Raw genomic sequence first — 18197 nt, 5'->3', positions numbered from 1 at the left:
CCTAGTGCAGCCACTGGTATCAACTTCCTCCTGCACACCCTGAGCACTGCCAAGACTGACCACAGGCATGTTGCCCCCATGATGGTGCCAGCACCCCACCATGCGGTCAGCTGCACAGGACCACATCCCATGAAGCCACAGCTGGGGAAGAACAGCATCAATTCAGGAATCATGGCCTGAACTTGTTGGAACCTGAACCCAGAGGTGTGGAGTAGTCACAAGTCAGTCCAAAGTCAAACCAGCAGGTGTTCAGGTTGTTTTAATGATCTGGTGTCACACAGGGGAGTACTGGTGCACTATGCTGCACTATGGGTGTTAAACTCTGACCCCAGCACTGGGAGGGACATGTGGAACAGCATGACCCTGCTGTGGAGGAATGCCAGAGATGTGATCCATGTTCACCCCCTGGGTAGCACCCAGCCCACAGCTGTACCTGGAGAGCCAAGAACCAGAAAGATCAGCCACCCACCTGGCAGTGGTGGCTCTGGTAGCCCTCTCTATGCAGATATAGAGCCTAAAAATCCTTGGAGTGGCTTGGTTACTGGGCCTTTAGTTAGCAAAGAGGTGTGGCAGGAAACTACGGTAAGCTCTGTGGCAAGGAAGTTGCTGATCCCAGGCTCTCCTTCTTGTGGCAGTCTGTGACATTGGTGACTGCCCTGGGCCCAACTGCTTTAACAGCCACCCACCTTCTGTAGGTGTTACTGGGGAAGGGGTTGGCCTGGGAGGCAGAGTGGCTTCTCCTTCCCCTAGTTTTGGGCCTGGCAGACCCCCAGAGGAGGATGCAAGACAGGCTCTGTTTTGGCTAATCCTGCTTGTGGGGCAGGGTCAAGGAGGCCAGGCCCTTCCAGGCAGGGGCTGAGGGGAGGGTTTAGTTGGAAAGCCCTTGTTAAGCATGGAGCACAGCTTGGAAGACTTATCCATGGTCATCTCACTAAAAGCACTATGCAGCACATGCAGGTTGGATACATGGGTGCAAACACAAGGTCCTTTCTCATGTCCCCCAGCTGTTGTTCCTCAGTCAGGGCTCCTCCTCACAGCATCCATCTGCCCCCTGAGGGAAAGGCCTTGGTTCTGCAGAGCTGAGCCCATCTGACTGGTGGTGAGGCCTCCTGGGCTGGGAGCCTATTCCTCCTTCCTTCCCTCTGTGTGTGCATCAATCTCGGGGGAGGTTGGGTGGGGGGATTTTTGTGGCAGATGGCTCCACACCCCAGATTTCCTGGGCGTACTCCGTGATGGTCCTGTCACTGGAGAACTTGCCCGAGCACGCAATGTTCCTGATGACTTTCCTAGTCCACTCGCGGGGATCCTGAAGAGAGGCAATGTCAGCAGTCAGTCCCTTACCCGTCTCTGTCCCGGCTCGCAGCGTTGCAGGGCACTGGCTGTGCAGACCTGACTGATTTCAATGCCATGGTGTGGGGCTGCCAAAGCAGCAAAACCTGCCTTGCCCTGCCCCATGCCCACACACTGTGGTGTCTGTGAGAAGGGCTCCCACTCTACTGCCTTGGCCAAAGACCCCATCCCTCCCACTCAGTAGCGGGCATGTCTTACCATGAATAGCTGGTCCACTTGACCTTGGCATTTAATGTAGGCCTCATAATCTGCAAACACCTTAAACCTGAAACCCAAAGCAGAGTAGGGCTGGGCTTTGCCTTCTGGGAAGGACAGACATCTTCCTGTGGGCAGGCAGGGCTCAGCCCCTGTGCAGGAGAACCCAGGCCAGTGGGGAAGGAGGCTAAAGCAGGCTGAGCACAGCCCACTAAAGGGAATGCTTCCCAGCACTCACCTGTCATGGTACATGAGCATGTTCACGACATCCCTGAAGCAACCAGGGTCTCGAGGGGAGAAGAAACCGCTGCTGATCTGGTCGATGGCCTGTCGCAGCTCTGGGAGGCGCTCATAGTACTCCCGGGCGTTGTACCTGTGCCCAGCAGAGACGGGCTGTAGGAACTGATGCTCTTCCTGGGGCCCAGCACCCGGAGAGCAGGACCTGACTTCTCCAGGGGCATGGAGGGCAGGTAAGGATGTTGTATGGCTCCTGAGTGAGGGGACTTGTTCCTGGGTGTGTCCATCAGAGCACCCTGCTAGTGGCTCCTAGACCAGTAGCAGTGCCTGAAACACTTTTTGCCCAGACTTAATGTCCCATTCACAGCCACTGTGCTCTGGACAAGCTGCATCCCTGATGGACCATCCACGGCCCAGCCCCAGACAGAGGCTGCCTCCAGCCCCCTGTTTTTTCTTGCTCCAGAGCTGCCCAGGGAGGAAGGTGTCCCTCCCAGAGAACATGGCTCTCCCTGCCAGAGCTGGGACCTGTATCTGAAAAGCCCTGGCATGTACCAACCCTTTACGATCCAGGGCCTCCACATCCTCCACCCGCATGCCAAATATGAAGAGGTTTTCTTCGCCTGCCTCCTCAGCCATCTCCACGTTGGCCCCATCCATGGTCCCAATGGTGAGGGCCCCGTTCACCATGAACTTCATGTTGCCAGTACCTGAGGCCTCTGTGCCGGCTGTGGAGATCTGCTGGGAGAGATCCGCTGCTGGGATCACTGCCGGGTGCGAGAGAGGTAGGAGTTAATCCTTGGTACACTGCAGCTCCCTACAACCAGGACAAGCCTGGACATCTGCTAGTGGCCCTTCTGACCTCAACCTCAGCCCAAACAGCATGACTTTGGGGCCAGGCTCAGCTTTGCCATGACCCCATGCAGTTGCTGTCACTCATGCAGAAAGCTGGCTTCCTGACCGTTGTGGAACCCTCAGGCCCTTCCTAGGGGACAGCCAGCTGTCCTGCCATAACAGCCTCTTAGGCCAGCCAGTTCCTGGGCTTAGCTGCGACATGCCCAACTCCTGACATATGCTTACACAAGACCAGACATACCCTTCTCGGCCAAGGATACCCGGTAATTCTCCAGGAAGATGACCTTGAGCTTGTCCCCCACATAGGGATCGTTGTTGATGACATCACCAACGGATGTGATGAGTTTGATGATCATCTTGGCCATGTGGTAGCCAGGAGCCGCCTGAAGAAGAGCAGCCCAGAAATGGTGAAGGCTTATAAAGGAGAGCATGAGAGATACCAGCGTGGGTCCTCACTGCAGGGAGAGTCTGGGCCTGACCTCTTCTGTTCACAGAGAATCATAGAATGGTTTGGGCTGGAAGGGACTTTTAAAGGCCATCTAGTCCAACCCCCCTGCAATAAGCAGGGACATCTTCAACTAGACAAGGTTGCTGAGAGCCTCCTCCAACCTTGAATGTTTCCAGGGACAGAGCATCTGCCACCTCTGGGCAACCTGCTCTAGTGCTTCACCACATTCATTGTAAAAAATTTACGCCTTAGATCTAATGTAAACTGATCCTTCTTCAGTTTAAAACTACTATCCCTCACTGCAACAGGCTCTGCTAAAAAGTTTGTCTCCATCTTTGTTAAAAAGCCCCCTTCGAGTACTGAAAGACTGCAATAATGTCTCCCCAGAGCCTTCTCTTCCCCAGACTGAACAATCCTAATTCTCCCAGCCATGATTTAGCAAAAACACCCTCACGGGAGGAGAAGTCCTGAGCCACAGGGAAACAGTGATGGGACCTTGCTCAATCCAGTTAGTTCGTCGCGGCGTTTCCTGAAGAGCCCAACAGCAGACACACACTGGATAACCTACAGTGGGCCCCGCCAAGCCACAGAAAGGGGACAGTACCTTCCCCACACCCTCACTGAGCCATGCATGCACCGAGTCTGGAACGCATTTACCTTTCCTCCAATCATAATAGTCCTGGGCACACAGGATTTGGATGGATTACTTCTGATGCCTGAAAGAGCAGGGACCTTTCTTCAAAATTTTTCAAATTTGAAAGGTCAATTTTGATCTTAAAAAAAAATAAAAAAAATCTTCACAACTGCATGCATCAGAGGTGGGCCGGGATCTCAGCCCATGTCACAAGGACCCATCAAACCTGCAGGACTCTGAAGCCAACCAGACATCTGCTGGAGCTGTAGTGGGTGAAAATTGGCTGCAGAATCCTTGAAGAACTACTCAAGCTAGCACAATGTAGAGCTCAAATGACTTGCCTCCCTTAGGGAATGGGCAGAGGCCCAAAATATACACTGGGAAGTGGGACTTTAACTTGCATCAGGTCAGTCTCAACACCTGCAGAACAGGTGTGGGGGTTACCTGGGCACCAGCTGGGCTGGAGATGTGGGCTGTGAGCTTTTCCTCAGAGCTCTGTATGACCCTTTGTATTCCCTCCTGGAGAGAAGCCCTTCATGACAGGAGGGCAGAGGTAGGTGCAGGAGTCCCTGGCCATCAGCTGCCATAGTTTTACATGGGGAGCCTGGCAGTGAGAGGTTGGGGAACGCTCCTTATGTACCAGCCCAGGCAGGACTTACGGTTGTAGAGGGTGATGGCATGCAGGCAGTTCAGTAGTTGCCTCTTGTACTCATGGATTCGCTTGACTTGAACATCAAACATGGATGAAGGGTTGATCTTCACTTTGTACTGCTCCTCCAAGTAGGCTGCAAACTTCAGCTTGTTCTCCTGGTAAAAAAATATGAGAAATAGGCATGGGTTCTCAGGGCTTGCATCAGAAGTGAGTATTTGCTGCTGGGATGTTCCTGGTAGCATGGTGCCTTTAGCCTTCTTCCGCCCATCCCACCTCCAGTGCACATTACCTGTTTGACTTTTGCCACATCTCTGATAAAAGTCTCATTATTGATGAAATCCAGTAGCTTCTTCAGCTGGCTCAGATCTGTGATAAAGCCTTCCCCAATTTTCTAAAAGAACAAACCGAGAGAGGGATGTCCTACCTATGAGGCACTTCACCCTGTCCACAACTGCACTTCCCCAACAGAGATGACACAGTCTCACTGGGAACTGGAAGATGCAGTGTGGCCAGGAAAAGGGGCAAAGTTTTATGATGAGGTTACTTCTCTGTGTCCTCAGGGAGCCCAATGGAAATGGGGCACTTGGAAAAACTCAAACAAGCCTCCTTCTCTTAAAGAGCTTTAGTGGGAGGAGGGAGGATGCATGCACAAGTGCCAGGGCCTCCTGGAAGCTGGAGAAACAGATGGGCAGGACATGAAGATAAATTTAATTACAGGATGATATTCAGCCATGGCATGTCGCAGGGTGAAGCAAAAAGCTGTGCTAAAGGGCCTGGAAACAGAGGGAACAGAACTGGGGCTGGGGCTCCAAGGGAGCTCCTTTGTGCCTATGAAGCTGCATGCTTTTGCTGACACCCTGACGGTGCATAGTCACTGCAAGGGCAGGGACCAGATCCAAATTTCTGCTTTTTTTCGCCAACTCTTCATCATCAATTTTAAAGCCCGGCCAACCTTACACCTACACGTACCGCAGGTGTGCACCTCCCAGGCTGTCCCCATGCACACCTGCCAGGTGTCAGCCTTGGGTCTGATCAGACCACAAGAAGAGGTGATCAAACGGATCAGGCTCAGCCTCTCACTTCACATACTCACGACTCACCTCAGCAATAATGTCAGCCAGTCCTGGGTTGCACAGCAGGAGCCAGCGCCTCGGTGTGATCCCATTGGTCTTGTTCTGAAACTTCTCTGGCTCCAGCTCATAGAAATCCTTGAATCTAGAACATCAAGGAGCTCTGAACCACCCACCACCACTCAAAGCTTCAGCTGGGCTCCCACTGTGCGTGCTCCTGACTCAGGGCAGACTCTGTTGATCTCCGTGTTACAGGTGTGAACTCTGCTGCCTCTCACCCCCTTCCTCAGCTGTACTGCCAAGAGTTTCACCAGCTCTAAAGGGAGAGAGTCTCCCCAGCCTGCCATATCCAGCAAGGCAGCCAAAACAGACCTGAACACCTAATTGCCCCAGCAAGCCCTCCACAGCTTGCAGGCAAAACCCAGTGAGTGGAGAGGGTGCATGCCTTGAGCGTCCCCCAACTCACACTGAGTTCTTCACGATGTCCGAGTGGATGCGGGCCACGCCGTTGACTGCATGGGAGCCAATCACGCAGAGGTGTGCCATGTTAATCCGTTTGCAGTCTCCTTCCTCGATCACCGACATCCTCCGGAGACGGTCAATGTCCCCTGGGTAAAGAGCTGCCACACGCTGCAGGCAGGGAAAGGGACGTTAGTGACGCAGCCATAGGACCTAGGAGCATTCCCATCCTAAGGATGGTCAGATCAAGACCCCCTGAGTTCCCAGAGCCTGTGACCAGCCCCGTCCCTTACATCGAGATGCATTTGGTTGAGGGCATAAATGATCTCCAGGTGACGCGGCAGCAACTTTTCAAACATGGAGACCGGCCAGCGCTCCAGGGCTTCAGGCAGCACGGTGTGGTTGGTGTAGGCACAGGTCCGTTTTGTGATCTCCCAGGCCTGTGTTACAAACAGCAGGTTAACATACACGTGTCCAGGCCAGGAGGGGAAAGGAAATCCCCTCCTCTTTCCCCTGAAAGGTTCTCCACAGACCTCCCAGTTCTGCTTACCTTGTCCCAGTCCACTTTCTCCACATCCACCAGAATCCGCATGAGCTCTGGTATGGACAAGGCAGGGTGGGTGTCATTTAGCTGAATAGCCACCTGCAACACAGACTTGCTGGTCTCAGTTCTGGCAGTGATAGGACCGTGACAGTGCATAGGTTTGGTGTGAGGGTCAGCCCCAAGTCTCTTCTTGTGACACACACCCCCCAGAAACAGCCAGAGCTCTCAGTAATGGAGCTATTCAAACTTTTCAAGTTTTGCTCCAAATTGCAAATTTCCCCTGGGAAAATAGGCCCAGAGTTCATCTGTTTTACAACCCAATTGCCAGGGTGTTTGTTTACATGTTTGTATACACTTGGTCCTGAGTGTCCTGCTTTCCCTCATGATAGGTCTGGCTGGAATGTCCCCCAACCCTCTGACCACAGACTCACCTTGTCTGGGAAGGTTTCAAAGCATGTTCTCACAGGGTCTCGACACCCAAATTTGGAGGACTTAAAGCGGCGGATGATGTCCTGGAGGGTGGCAGCCACCACAAAGTACTCCTGCTTCAGCCGCAGCTCCTTGCCTTCAAAGAACTGCAAAGGGGGGAAACCACAGCCATTAGTGCTGCAGCTGCCACACCCATACCCACTTGGCAGCCAAACCCCTGGAGATGCTCCTAGCCACTCTGATGGGCTTCCCAACAGGCCTCACAAGTTCAGCACCTCATCAGGGCAAATGTGGATGTTTCTCATATGTCTCTGATGGGGAGAGCAGCTGCAGGGACTGACAAGGGGCTTGGCATTTCAAACAGCTGCCCCCAGAGAGAGCATCAGAGCCTGCCACATCCATGCTACTCCTACAGAGCCAGCGCAGCTCCCTCCCTTGCTGCAAGATCCTTTGCGGGGTTTTTGGATAAGGATTTTGGGCTCCCTGCAATAGCCAGGAACTAGGAGTGTGTCTCTGGACACAGCAGCTGCCTCTCACATACACTATGCTGGTCTATTTTAAAGCACCAGCATGAATGAAAGAGTGCAGGGTAAAATGCAGGGGATGATGAGCTTTTCCAGCACAGATGCTAACCCATGACTAGATCGTGAGGGTTCTTCCCTTTTGGACCCAGTGTCCAGTGAGTGTTTGGCCTGGGACAGCCCCTACAGAGAGAAATCCCTTGAACTGAGAATGGAACGAGTCCCCCCCTATACAAATTGGCATAGGCCTTCAAGTTGAAGGAGTAATATGTCTTCCCCTTGCAGCAGGGAACAGAGCAGCTACACAGTCTGGGCCAGACTCTTAGCTGCTATCAGTTAGCAGAGACCCTCTGGAGCCTGCAGAGCATTGTGTGTTCATTGGGAATTACAGGGACAACCTATTGTATTAAACCAAAACAATAAGCATCAGGTGGCCATGACCTTCCAGTGCTTGCAAACAAGGAGATGCAAGGAACCTGCAGGAAAGATGATTCTGAGCAACAGGGAAGAGAGGCAAGAGAGTCACTCACATTATCATTTGGGTACAGGACTCTGGATATGTTTTCTGCCAGGTTTCTGTCCAATACCGCCTCGATGTAGTCACCCATATTGACTGCAGCAAGAGAGAAATACACACAGCACTCCAGCAGCCGCAGAGATTCAGGCAGGTAGGTCCCTGACACTGCACTTTTCCCTCTTCACTCATAGAGAGATTTTGTAACATGACTATTCAGGCTGGAATTAATGGAATATAACAGGAATGTATGTGTGTGAAGGGTGCCAGAGTGACAGGAGGAGATGGGACAAGAGAAAGGCACATCTCCATGTGCTTCTCAAGACACACGTATCAGGAAGGACAGACAGAAACTGAAGACAGATAGCAGCCAGAGAAGGCAAAAGAAGGAATTGAGTGATCAGCCATCTTGCTTAAGAACTAAGGAGAAATGTGGGTGGGCAAAGAAGCATAAACACCACAGTCACAGTCAGCTCCTAAAGGGTACAACAGGCTCATCAAAACCCAGCTCACAACTGCTGATCAAGAACTGAGGAGGCTCAGGAGCTGTTACCCCATGTCCCCCACACAAGTTCTCCTGGCAAGGCTGCTTGGACACACAAATCTCTGCACTTGCCAGCATGGAAGAATAAATCGAATCAGTCTAATCTAAAACCTTCCCCTTCTGTAACAGACTAGCACTGACATTTGGTGTGTTAGCTGCCCTATATCTGCTCTTCAGCACTGCAATTAAAGCCTGCAAAATGCACCTAAAGCAAACCAACAGTTAGGTGGGCTGTGCTGCTCTTTTCCATCGGCACTGCACAGAAAATGACCCTACATAGAAAGTTTGCAGCTCATTTGGTGATGTAGGGAATCCAGTAGCAGGTGGACTGGGGGAAGGCATAGGGCAGGTTGTGAGAGCATGGTAAGTGTGATGGAAATGAAAGGAGAAAGGATGGGTGTCCTGGTACGTGAGGGCTCTGGAAGTAGTTGGGGATAGTGTGATCCATGGATGTGCACACAGTGCTGTTTTGGAGGCAGCTAGGAGATACGGATAAAGCAGGCCAGATGGGTAGTGCTGTGCCAGGTGCCATGCACACAGGAACAACTGTGTCCCAGCCTGGCCAGAAGAGAGGCTGTGGAGGGACAGCACTTACACTCCTGGAGGTTGAAGTCATTGGGCGCCTTCGCAGACCAAAGCCTCATGGTGTTCACAGTGTTGTTCTTGTATCCTGGTACTGGTGTGTCGTAAGGCATAGCAAGGACAACCTGCAAAAGACAGTATCCCCCTCTGGTTAGCAGCACAATGGCCTCAGAGAAGGCAGGAAAGTGGCTGAAACCCCTGCAGGAAGAATCCAGAGGACACAGACAACTGGCTGTGGTAAGAACCTCACTTCACTAAAACACTCCTGCTGAGCTTCACAGATTTTCATGGTATCATGGGCACCTACTGGAGTTACAAGCCCATCAATGAAATGCAAAAGACAGTTTTAAGCAGCCTGCTGACCTTCCTATACCATCTGGAGTACCTATTAGTTATTGATCAGAGCAAGCATCCTCAGCTGCCCACTGTGATTCTGTCTGTGCTGGGGTAGAGCCAGGGCAGCTAGGACCTTTGTGTTTCCACGTGGGATAAACTCCACAGCCTGAATCCTGCCCATTAGCTTTCTGCAACCTGCCAGCTAACCCTTCCACTGCAGCACCATCCCCAGAGTGATTCAGGGTTTGTTGAACCTGCCTGGATAAATTCACTGAGATCTCCAGCACCTGAACTGAAAGTGAGTGAAACTATTTTTGCAGTTTACAGATAATGCTTAAGCCTCAAGATCCTGTACACATGGCTACAGGGAGTAACACTGGGGCTTCCAGCTCAGATTACACTAGCTAAGCAAGGCATGGGTGTGTTTACAAGCACACTGATGTGCCAACACCTGTGTGCCTCCAGACCTATTGCCAACAAAGCGAGGCACCCTGAACTCAGCCTGGAACAAAGAGGCCAAGGGCTTATGTCAGCAGAGCTGAATGGTACTTGCAGAGCAAGACCCTGATCCTGCAGCACGAAGCCCGGGCCTCCTCTCTGACACTAGCAAAGAGAGCCAGCACCCTCCTAAACAAGTCAATCTAATGGAACACCAGGCAGAGACTGTCCCCAAGATGTGAGAAGCAGCAGAGAACTGGAGAAGCTGCGTTCAGAGAGCAGGGAAAACTCAGTATTTTGGTCCTGAACAGCCTCTTTGTGCTGGCATCAGCAATACGTCTCCTCTGGGATCAGCAAGAGCTCAAGCTGCTATTACCAGCTCTGAACACAGAAGCAGGCAGAGAGCCTGCCCAGAGACTGGGGCACACATCACATGAACTCAGCAATGCTATATTTGGAGACTGCGTCTTCGGGTTTTTTGAGCCTTTCCAACTTGTTCCCTTAACAGCACTATCTGAAAATTCACTTCCTTGTAGGAAGCAATGTTTGGGATCCCTGAGACCCTGGACAACCATTAGGACCAGAAGAGAGAGATGTTGTAATGCAATGGCACTCGGTCCCCAACTGGATGCCTGCTGCACTCGGGGACCAGAGAGCTCTGGCACAGTGCCTCCAAGATATTCACAGGGCTGTGGTGTTGAACCCCTGCACTGTTTGTGCTGGGGGTGGCCTAAGTCACTGCACAGCCTTGGACAACCAGACCCCTGGAAAAAGACCTGGTTTATTTCTCCTCTGAGCAGGCCCAGGTGACTCTGAAGTTGAGCTTCAGCTCTTGGCACTGAAGAGAATGGCTGGGCTCTGTGACTGAGCTCCTCGGATGAACCGAGCTGGCTCATCAGGCTGAGAGACTGCTGGAACATCACAGGAACAAGGCTAGGTCATATCCCTGAATCCCAGAGAAATTAATCATCCTTCCTTCCTCCATCCTGGGCACTGCTTACAAAGGAGAGGATGAAGCATCTTTGATCCTCCTAATAGACCTGTGCCTCTTCACAGCTTGCCTTCCTCAGCTGCGAGAAGGGAATGCATTTGTGATGCAGCAGCCTGTGCCCTAAGCAAGCACGTGCTCCTGAAGTACAACACTACTTCCTCAACTGTGGGAGGCTGAAGGAGCATTTGTGCTCCACAATGCCACAAAACAAGGCCTCCGGGCAGACTGGAGACTAGAAACCACACCTCCAGCCTCCCCTGACAGCACTCTGCCAGTTGGACTTGTCTGGGGAAGAGGAACTTGCTCTGATCACAGGAGTTAAACACCCACGGTACTGCCCACCCACAGCAGCAGCACTAGAACCACCTGCAAAACCACTGAGTGTGAGTGAGCAGTGGCCAGGAGCAGTGCAGAAGGAATCTAGCAGAGCTGCCAGGGTTCTCCAATTTGTCCTCCAACATAAATCCATTCAAGACTGTGGGGTTTCACCCTGGAGATCAGCAGGGAAGGAGGCCCCAACTGATCTGAAGTTGTTATCATCCCTCTTTTTTCTCAATTCCTACTGCAACAAATCAACAAAAATTTTTTTCAAATCATTTAGGATACAGTGTCACTTTCATAATTGCAAGGGTAGCAGAGAGAGTTTTGCCAATCTGGGAGAGAAGCAAAGCCTGAACCCCTCAGGCAGCCCAGGCTCAGACGCTCCCCCTCCTCACTACCCTGCCTGGTCTCCTCCAGCCCAGCACTGACACAGATGATGGTGGTACCTGGGTGTCGATCCACTTCACACCCTCAGGAGTGTGATCCACACGGCCGTAGAAGTGCACAGGGAGCATGTACTCTGGGCGAGCTTTCTCCCAGGGATTGCCATAGCGTAGCCAGTCATCCGCCTCCTCCACCTGCAAGAGGCAAAAGAAGTTCAACAGATGGCTTGTGTCTACAAGTGAAGGCTAAATAAGGCTCTCCGAAGGCAGACCAGTTTAAAAACAAAACTCTAGCAAGCTGGCTTTAAAAATGGATATGCAGAGGCCTCTAGAGGACAGCTGGGCTTTCCAAAACTTAGATGTCTGCATCCCAACTAAACCCAGTTTAGGTATAAATAAATCAGACTCTATGGGCTTTGCAGCACTGTTCAGGTTTAAGCCATCCAAACTGCACAGATCACTGCACTCAGTCTGTCTCCATGCCTCTACATCCAGTTTGATTGTTACACGTGGGATGTGGTACCCATTGGTGCTGTTCCTGGCCACAAGTCACCCTCTGTAATCTAGGTCTGTAACAGGGAGGGTTTTTCCTCTCAGCTCCTAGCAGTGGCAATGTAGTCAAAGTGAACCCATTAGAGTCACCAAGCTTGATGTTATCCAGGAGCCAGAGGGGCTGAGGCACTTGGAGAGATGCTTTGTGCCTCCAGACATTTCTCTGCTGGGAAGGGGAGGAGAGAGGGAAGGGCAGCTCTGAGCCACAACCCAGCATGCCACCACCCCCATTCTTTTTTAAGTAACATGAAGTCAAATACAGCGGAAGCTTTTTTCCCTGCTTTTACCATTTATAGGGCCTAGCATTGCAGGTTTTTTGTGGAGAAGGAGGAAGAAACAATCTTCAAACCTCTCACTATTTTAGGGGGAGAAAGGTACTTTATGCTCAGAAGCAAGGCATGTCTCCTCACGGAAACAACTTCCAGATATACACTAAGGAAAACTGCCAGCTGGGGCATTTTAGCTATTTTCACTAGAAAATATTATGATCAGTAATGCTACAGGAAAGTCCCCGTTTAAGACCCTGCTGCCAGTGACCCAGGGAACCCACAGGAGCAGCAGCACCCCAGGCACTTGCCCGTGTTCCATTATGTTCAAATCCATCCTTCACCAGACACCTGCATGAGGTATTTAGGCACATCTCCATCCTTAGTCTGACTCCTTGCCCACTCACTGCCAGGCTGGATGGGACTCTGGGGTTGTTGCAGCTGTGTCATGGAGCCCCAGGCAGGGAGACCTCTGGTCTCAGCCATGCCCTGTGGCTCAAGTTCCACATGATCTTCCCAGTGATGGACTCATATGCCCAGTTTAGGAGCAGCTCAAGGCACTGCAGTGCATTTTGTGTGGCCAGGCCTTGTCCACAGGAAGAGGTGGCCACTGCAGTGTAAAACAGAGGGAGAAGAGCTGACCTGAGCTTCCCAACGTACCTGCCAACCGTCGACAATCTTCTGGTTGAAGATACCGAACTCGTAGCGGATGCCATAACCGTATGCTGCCAGGCCCAGCGTGGCCATGGAGTCCAGGAAACAGGCTGGAAGAGCAGAGCAGGGTCATGCTGCAAGGAACCTCAATCCTCTCTTGCTGCATTTGCTACAGTGTGCTGTGCATGGAGGTGAGGGGCTGCCACAACCAGTGCTGCTGGAAATGTTTATTAGTCAGAGAAAATCTATGTGCAGAAGGGACAGAAGGAGAATGACTGCAGCAGGACCCTATGTATATCCTGCCAAGCCATCATGAACCCCCCCAAACTGCTGGTGGCAAGAAGAGGTCACCAAAACACTAAATCCAGCCTTGTTGCAGTGAGAGCTCTTCTAAACTTGCCTGAGGTGCTAATGCCTTGCTGTAAGCCTGCCTGCCCAGTAAAGCAGGGCTTCTGACCCCAACTCACTGCACCACCAGCAACATAACTATCATTGTTTCTAAAGGAAACCTTTTCAGCCCTCAGTCCCGGCAGCTCTGGTAAAGATCAGCCCCAGCATTTACTCCACACTGGGGAGCTCTCATCTTCAGCTGTCCCATGGGACAGGCAGACTAAAATAGCAGCCAACAATCTGTCTCTGTGATAGCTGCTGAGTGCCTCTGAGAAGTGAGAGATTTCTCATGGAGGTGAGGAGAAAGGCTCCAACAGCCTCTTTCAGCCGCAGCCCTGCCTTCTGCGCTGCAGAACACACACCTACATCTCCTTGATGCTCTCACTGTGGAGGGGGCTTGTTTCTGGCCAGCCAGGAGCAGGCATGAAGGTACCATACTGCTGAAGGCCTGCAGGGCAGAAGGCAGTGGCGAGGGTGTGACAGCTTCCACCCTTGGTCCCCGTGCACTCTGCAAAAGAAGGGGGCTTCCCTCTCCCTGTATTACCTGCCAGGCGGCCCAGGCCTCCGTTTCCCAGCCCAGCATCTTCTTCAATTTCTTCCAGCTCTTCCAAGTCCAAACCCAGCTATTGGAAAGAGCCACAGCAGAACATGTCACCACTCAAAACCCATGTCCTGAGCTGCTCTCCGAGGAGGCCAAACACAGATCCCAAACCCAACCACACTGTGGGAAATTAAACCTACAGGGTCTTTGCTCTGTCCCCACCACTCCCCACAAAGCATCTCAACAGCTCCTGGTCCTCGGGCAGCCCAGTTAATTGGGAAGCAATTTAGCACATCATCAAACACCCCTTTCCTATGAACTAGGTTTCCTTACAGACTTCAAACAAAACACTCATCCCCTGGCAGCCCCCCATGCCAGGAGGCCCTTCAACCAAACTCGCCATTGGAGACAGGATGGTGAATGGTCAAGCTGGTGTGCAAGGGACCCCCAAGTCCAGCAGGGCAGGTCATCCCTCTGCTTGCATCCATCAAGTCCTTGAGAAAGGGCACAACCAGGCTGCCGGTAAGTACTCTCCGTGCTTCCCATATCCTGTCCAGCCTGCAGTCGAGCTCCTTGGCCGCAGTCCATTGCTGGAAGTGGTTGCCTGCATCCACTGTTTGTTCTCTGGCCTGGGGGCCACTGCCGGATGAAGGCTAAGCATGCCAGCAGCAAGGACTCTCCAGGAGTCAAGAGATGCTGCCTCCTGGAGGGCAGCAGTATCTCACCTTGGTGCCAGGGGGGACAGCAGGCTGTTAAGCCAACACTGTGGCTGCTCCCCAAACTGTTTTCCCAGACTTCAGTGGTCTGCAACCACAAGATGGGAAAGCCTCATGCACAGGGTGATGGGGACACCAAAAATGAGGCAAATTCTCTCACTGACAGAGTCATGCTGGATAGGACACCTCCCAACACACCTGGGGCCGGGGGGAAGAAGCAGGGAGAAATAAAGCCTTTGGGTGAGAAAGCCAAAAACCTCACATTCTGCCAAAAAACGTCACTGAGCTGCTGAGAGATGGCTGCAAATAACAATATAAGTAACCATGGCCTCACATTTGTGACTGTCTTGGTGATACCAATCTGTGTCTTTTTCCAATTAGAAATCATCTGATTACATTTTACTTCAAGTAAACAATTTCCCTCCTTTCTCCCTTCTCAATGATTAACTTCTCTCTGGCAACTCTGCTGCTGTGCCTTGTGAAATGAAATGTAATTTGGTGTTTTGGTGCTCCAGTTTCCTCTTCTGGCCCAGTTTCTCCTATCAGTCTGCATCGCCTGTGGTAAGTAATCATCTCTCCTGCTAACGGAAAGCTCTTTGCAGCCTGTGACTCCCTAATCATTTGGGATACTGGGTGTTGTTTTCTGTATACACTTCTGGATTTTCCCATTCACTACAGGAAAACAGTGGTTTGAAAAAACCGTACTCTAACTCCAAGGCAACCAAGGGTCCCCACACTGTCTTCTGCAGGGAATGAAAAACACTAAGAGAGAGCCAAGCCTCGTTTTGTACAGTCAAAAGAACACAACCTTAGGGTAAAGCCCTGAGAAATAGAGATACCCATGCCTCTGCACGGAAAAGGTTAGCCAGTACCTCAGGGGGACCCTGGTACCCCAAGACTTTACCTGGTAAATGGCTTCGTCACAAGCATTCTGCAGGCCCAAATTCACCATGGTGTTCTGCAGAGTGCGACCCATGTAGAACTCCAGGGACAGGTAGTAAATGCGCTGGGGAGGCAAAGCAAGTCGCTTACACACAGCACAGCACTTTGCTTTCACCAAAGTTGCTTAAAATGAAGAGCAGACCCAAGCATTTTCCAGAGTAGGGATGTCTTCCCAGACTGGCTCTTGGCGCCTGCTCCTGAACACCACGCACCACAGTTGTTTGTCAGAAGAATCTTGCACGGGATGCTGGCCAAGCCTCCGCCACGCATCTCCCTGCCAACAGCCTTCTATAGAAAAATCTCGCTGCCTGTTAAGTGTTTCCCTAATTAACTCAGGGCAAGAATTATCTAGGATCCTGAATAGTATATTTATACACTGTCAGGCTCAGCTGAGGTGATGTTTACGCTGGGCTTTTAAAGTTTTCCCAGGCTAGGCTGAAGCTGATCCAGAGCCTCCCGAAAGCCAGAGTGAGACCCCTGCCCCGCACAGGCTGGCTGGGCCCAGGACCAGCACCTTCCTGCTGGCAATTTTCCAGCACTCCCATCACATGGGTCTTCCTGTTCTCCCCACGCTGAGTTTCATACGTTTCATCCTGTTGAACAAATAAACTGTCCCAAGGGTGGCTGGGTTCCTGGCACAACTGTGCACGACAGGCTGCTCCGTTCTGACCCTCCAAGTTTGAGAGGAGCCACGTCTGTGCCACGAATGCTAACGAAAGCCTGTGTGTGGGATAAGAAACAGGCTGTGCAAACTTTTGCCCTCACTCAGATTTATTGCTGTGGATATTTTTATAAACAAACAGGAATTTTTAACAGAGCAATAACCTGACTTTAAATTGTGCTTTCCCTTGAATCTCTTTCTACTGTAGCTTGGATCTTTCCCTGCTAAGCAGCAGGATTACCCACTCTGCCACCTCTGCTGGGAGTCTGAAAGGGTCTGTCTATTCCCTAGGGCTCATCAGAAAAACCAAAAACATTGCACAATTGCACAAATGCTCTGCCCCTTTCAGTCTGCCACAGAAACACATTCCTAGTGAAAATCTAAGTGTGGGGGACAGTAAGAAAACTCGCTCCAAGCTCCTCTGAGCCTTTGTGGGATCTGTACAATTCCTTCTGTTGTTGCAGCAATACACATCAGGGCACACTTGTGTAAGGATAAAAGCCCCACGCACCAGTGTAACTTCCAGTGTATGTGCAGCCATTTCATTGTGAAAGTGCACTTTGCTTCTTGTGTCAAGGCAATATTCAAAATATTGGGAAATGAGCTGACTCAGGGAGGCAGCTGCCTGCACAAGGGGAAGGTATGTACCTTTCCTAGTACCTGCTCTCTGTGGCTCTCCATTCAAATGCTGGATCGGGTCTCAATTTAAATGTCCTGCAGCCCCCAGCTTCTCCAGCATTGCTGTCCTGACTTGACAAGTGGGAATAAACCCCAGGGTCTGGTTACCTGGGAGAGCTTGTGTGGTTTTCACAAGGCAAGAAACTCCTCTCCGGTCTCAAAGCTGAGCTGCCTGCATATTTTGCAGGAGTGAAGTCAGGACATGGCTGTGCTGAGGCACGTGCTGAGATATGGAGGTGACGATGCCCACAGGGGACACCACAGGGGACACCACCGCGGCAGTGCCAGTGCAGGACATGGCCGCGGTGAAGTGTGCACAAGATTTAGCGCCAGCAAGGCCCATGGAAGGGCATGCTCAGAGTGGGATCACAGGGGACATGGCTGCAACAAGGTGTAGAGGGTCACAGTTATGGGGGGGTTTTGAGGGGGGACAATGCTGCAGCAAGGTTCATTGAGACAAGACTACAAAAGTGTTTGTGGGGACACAGTTATGGCAAACTGCACAAGGGACACAGCCATGGTGATGTCCATGGCAAGATCTGTGTGAGGGACATGGCTGAGCCAAGGCTCATGGGGACACAGCCACTGTGAAGTGCATTCAAAGGACATGGCCATGCTGCCATGGGGACACGGCCATGGCAATGCCCAGGGGGACACAGCCACAGCAGAGTGTGAGGGATGCAAGCGTGACAATGCCCACAGGGAAGAAGTCATGGCAGGATGCAAGGAGCCATGGCCGTGGTGATGCACAAGGGGCCACAGCCAGGCACACGCAAGAGACAAGGCTGAGGGAATGCCCGTGGGTCATGCCTGCAGTTACACCCGTCAGGGGGACACGGAGACACCTGCGAAGAAGGCACAGCCGCCGCGCCCCAGTCCCTTGTCCCCCCGGGGCTCACCTTGGGGTCCCGCTCGTAGTAGTGCTGCTGGGTGCGGATCCAGCGCCCCACCAGGTGGTCGCGCACCGTGTGGGCCAGCGCGAAGTAGTAGTCGCGGGGGGTGGCGACGTTGCGGTCCTTGACGAGGGTGAAGTGGAGGTGGCGGTTGAAGCTCTTGCGCACCTCCGCCACGTCCCCCAGCCCCGCGATGCCCCGCACGCTGATCTGCTTCCGACGGTCCCCGTCGCTCAGCGGCGCCGCCATCCCGCCGCCGCCGCCCCGCCGGCTCCGCCGCTGCCGCAGCCGGGGCTGGGGCAGGTCCGGGGCAGCCGCGCCTGCGCTTCCACCGCCCGCGACGAGGCGGGGCCGCTGCCGGGGCGGGCTGCGACCCGGGGGCGGGCTGATGGGACGGGGATGGC

The 18197-nt window shown here is 52.4% G+C and overlaps 1 protein-coding gene across 1 annotated transcript; it reads right to left on the bottom strand.

Moving 5' to 3' along the window:
• Positions 1-243: 243 nt before the first annotated feature.
• PYGB (glycogen phosphorylase B) lies at positions 244-18105 on the bottom strand. The gene is made up of 20 exons (XM_064647805.1): positions 17800-18105; positions 15524-15625; positions 13907-13985; positions 12979-13082; positions 11564-11695; positions 9045-9156; positions 7922-8004; positions 6873-7016; positions 6448-6540; positions 6191-6337; positions 5905-6068; positions 5469-5583; positions 4658-4759; positions 4376-4523; positions 3740-3798; positions 2876-3017; positions 2339-2546; positions 1784-1918; positions 1549-1615; positions 244-1306 (listed from the first exon to the last, which is right to left on the bottom strand). The coding sequence occupies exons 1-20, from the start codon at positions 18040-18042 to the stop codon at positions 1154-1156; spliced, it is 2532 nt and encodes an 843-aa protein (XP_064503875.1). The 5' UTR covers positions 18043-18105; the 3' UTR covers positions 244-1153.
• Positions 18106-18197: the final 92 nt, after the last annotated feature.

Source organism: Pseudopipra pipra, chromosome 3 (genome assembly GCF_036250125.1).
Source record: "Pseudopipra pipra isolate bDixPip1 chromosome 3, bDixPip1.hap1, whole genome shotgun sequence".
Lineage (NCBI taxonomy): Eukaryota > Metazoa > Chordata > Aves > Passeriformes > Pipridae > Pseudopipra > Pseudopipra pipra.
This window is presented reverse-complemented; position numbering and strand designations above follow the sequence as displayed.

What these genes read in the sequence shown, in the direction of transcription:
- PYGB (XM_064647805.1), bottom strand. Translation starts at nt 18,042, where the DNA reads ATGGCGGCGCCGCTGAGCGACGGGGACCGTCGGAAGCAGATCAGCGTG. An exon ending in TTGAAACCTTCCCAGACAAG is followed by an intron (nt 6,541 to 6,872) that starts GTGAGTCTGTGG and finishes TCTGTGTTGCAG; the next exon opens with GTGGCTATTCAGCTAAATGA. An exon ending in AGAAAGTGGACTGGGACAAG is followed by an intron (nt 6,338 to 6,447) that starts GTAAGCAGAACT and finishes TTTGTAACACAG; the next exon opens with GCCTGGGAGATCACAAAACG.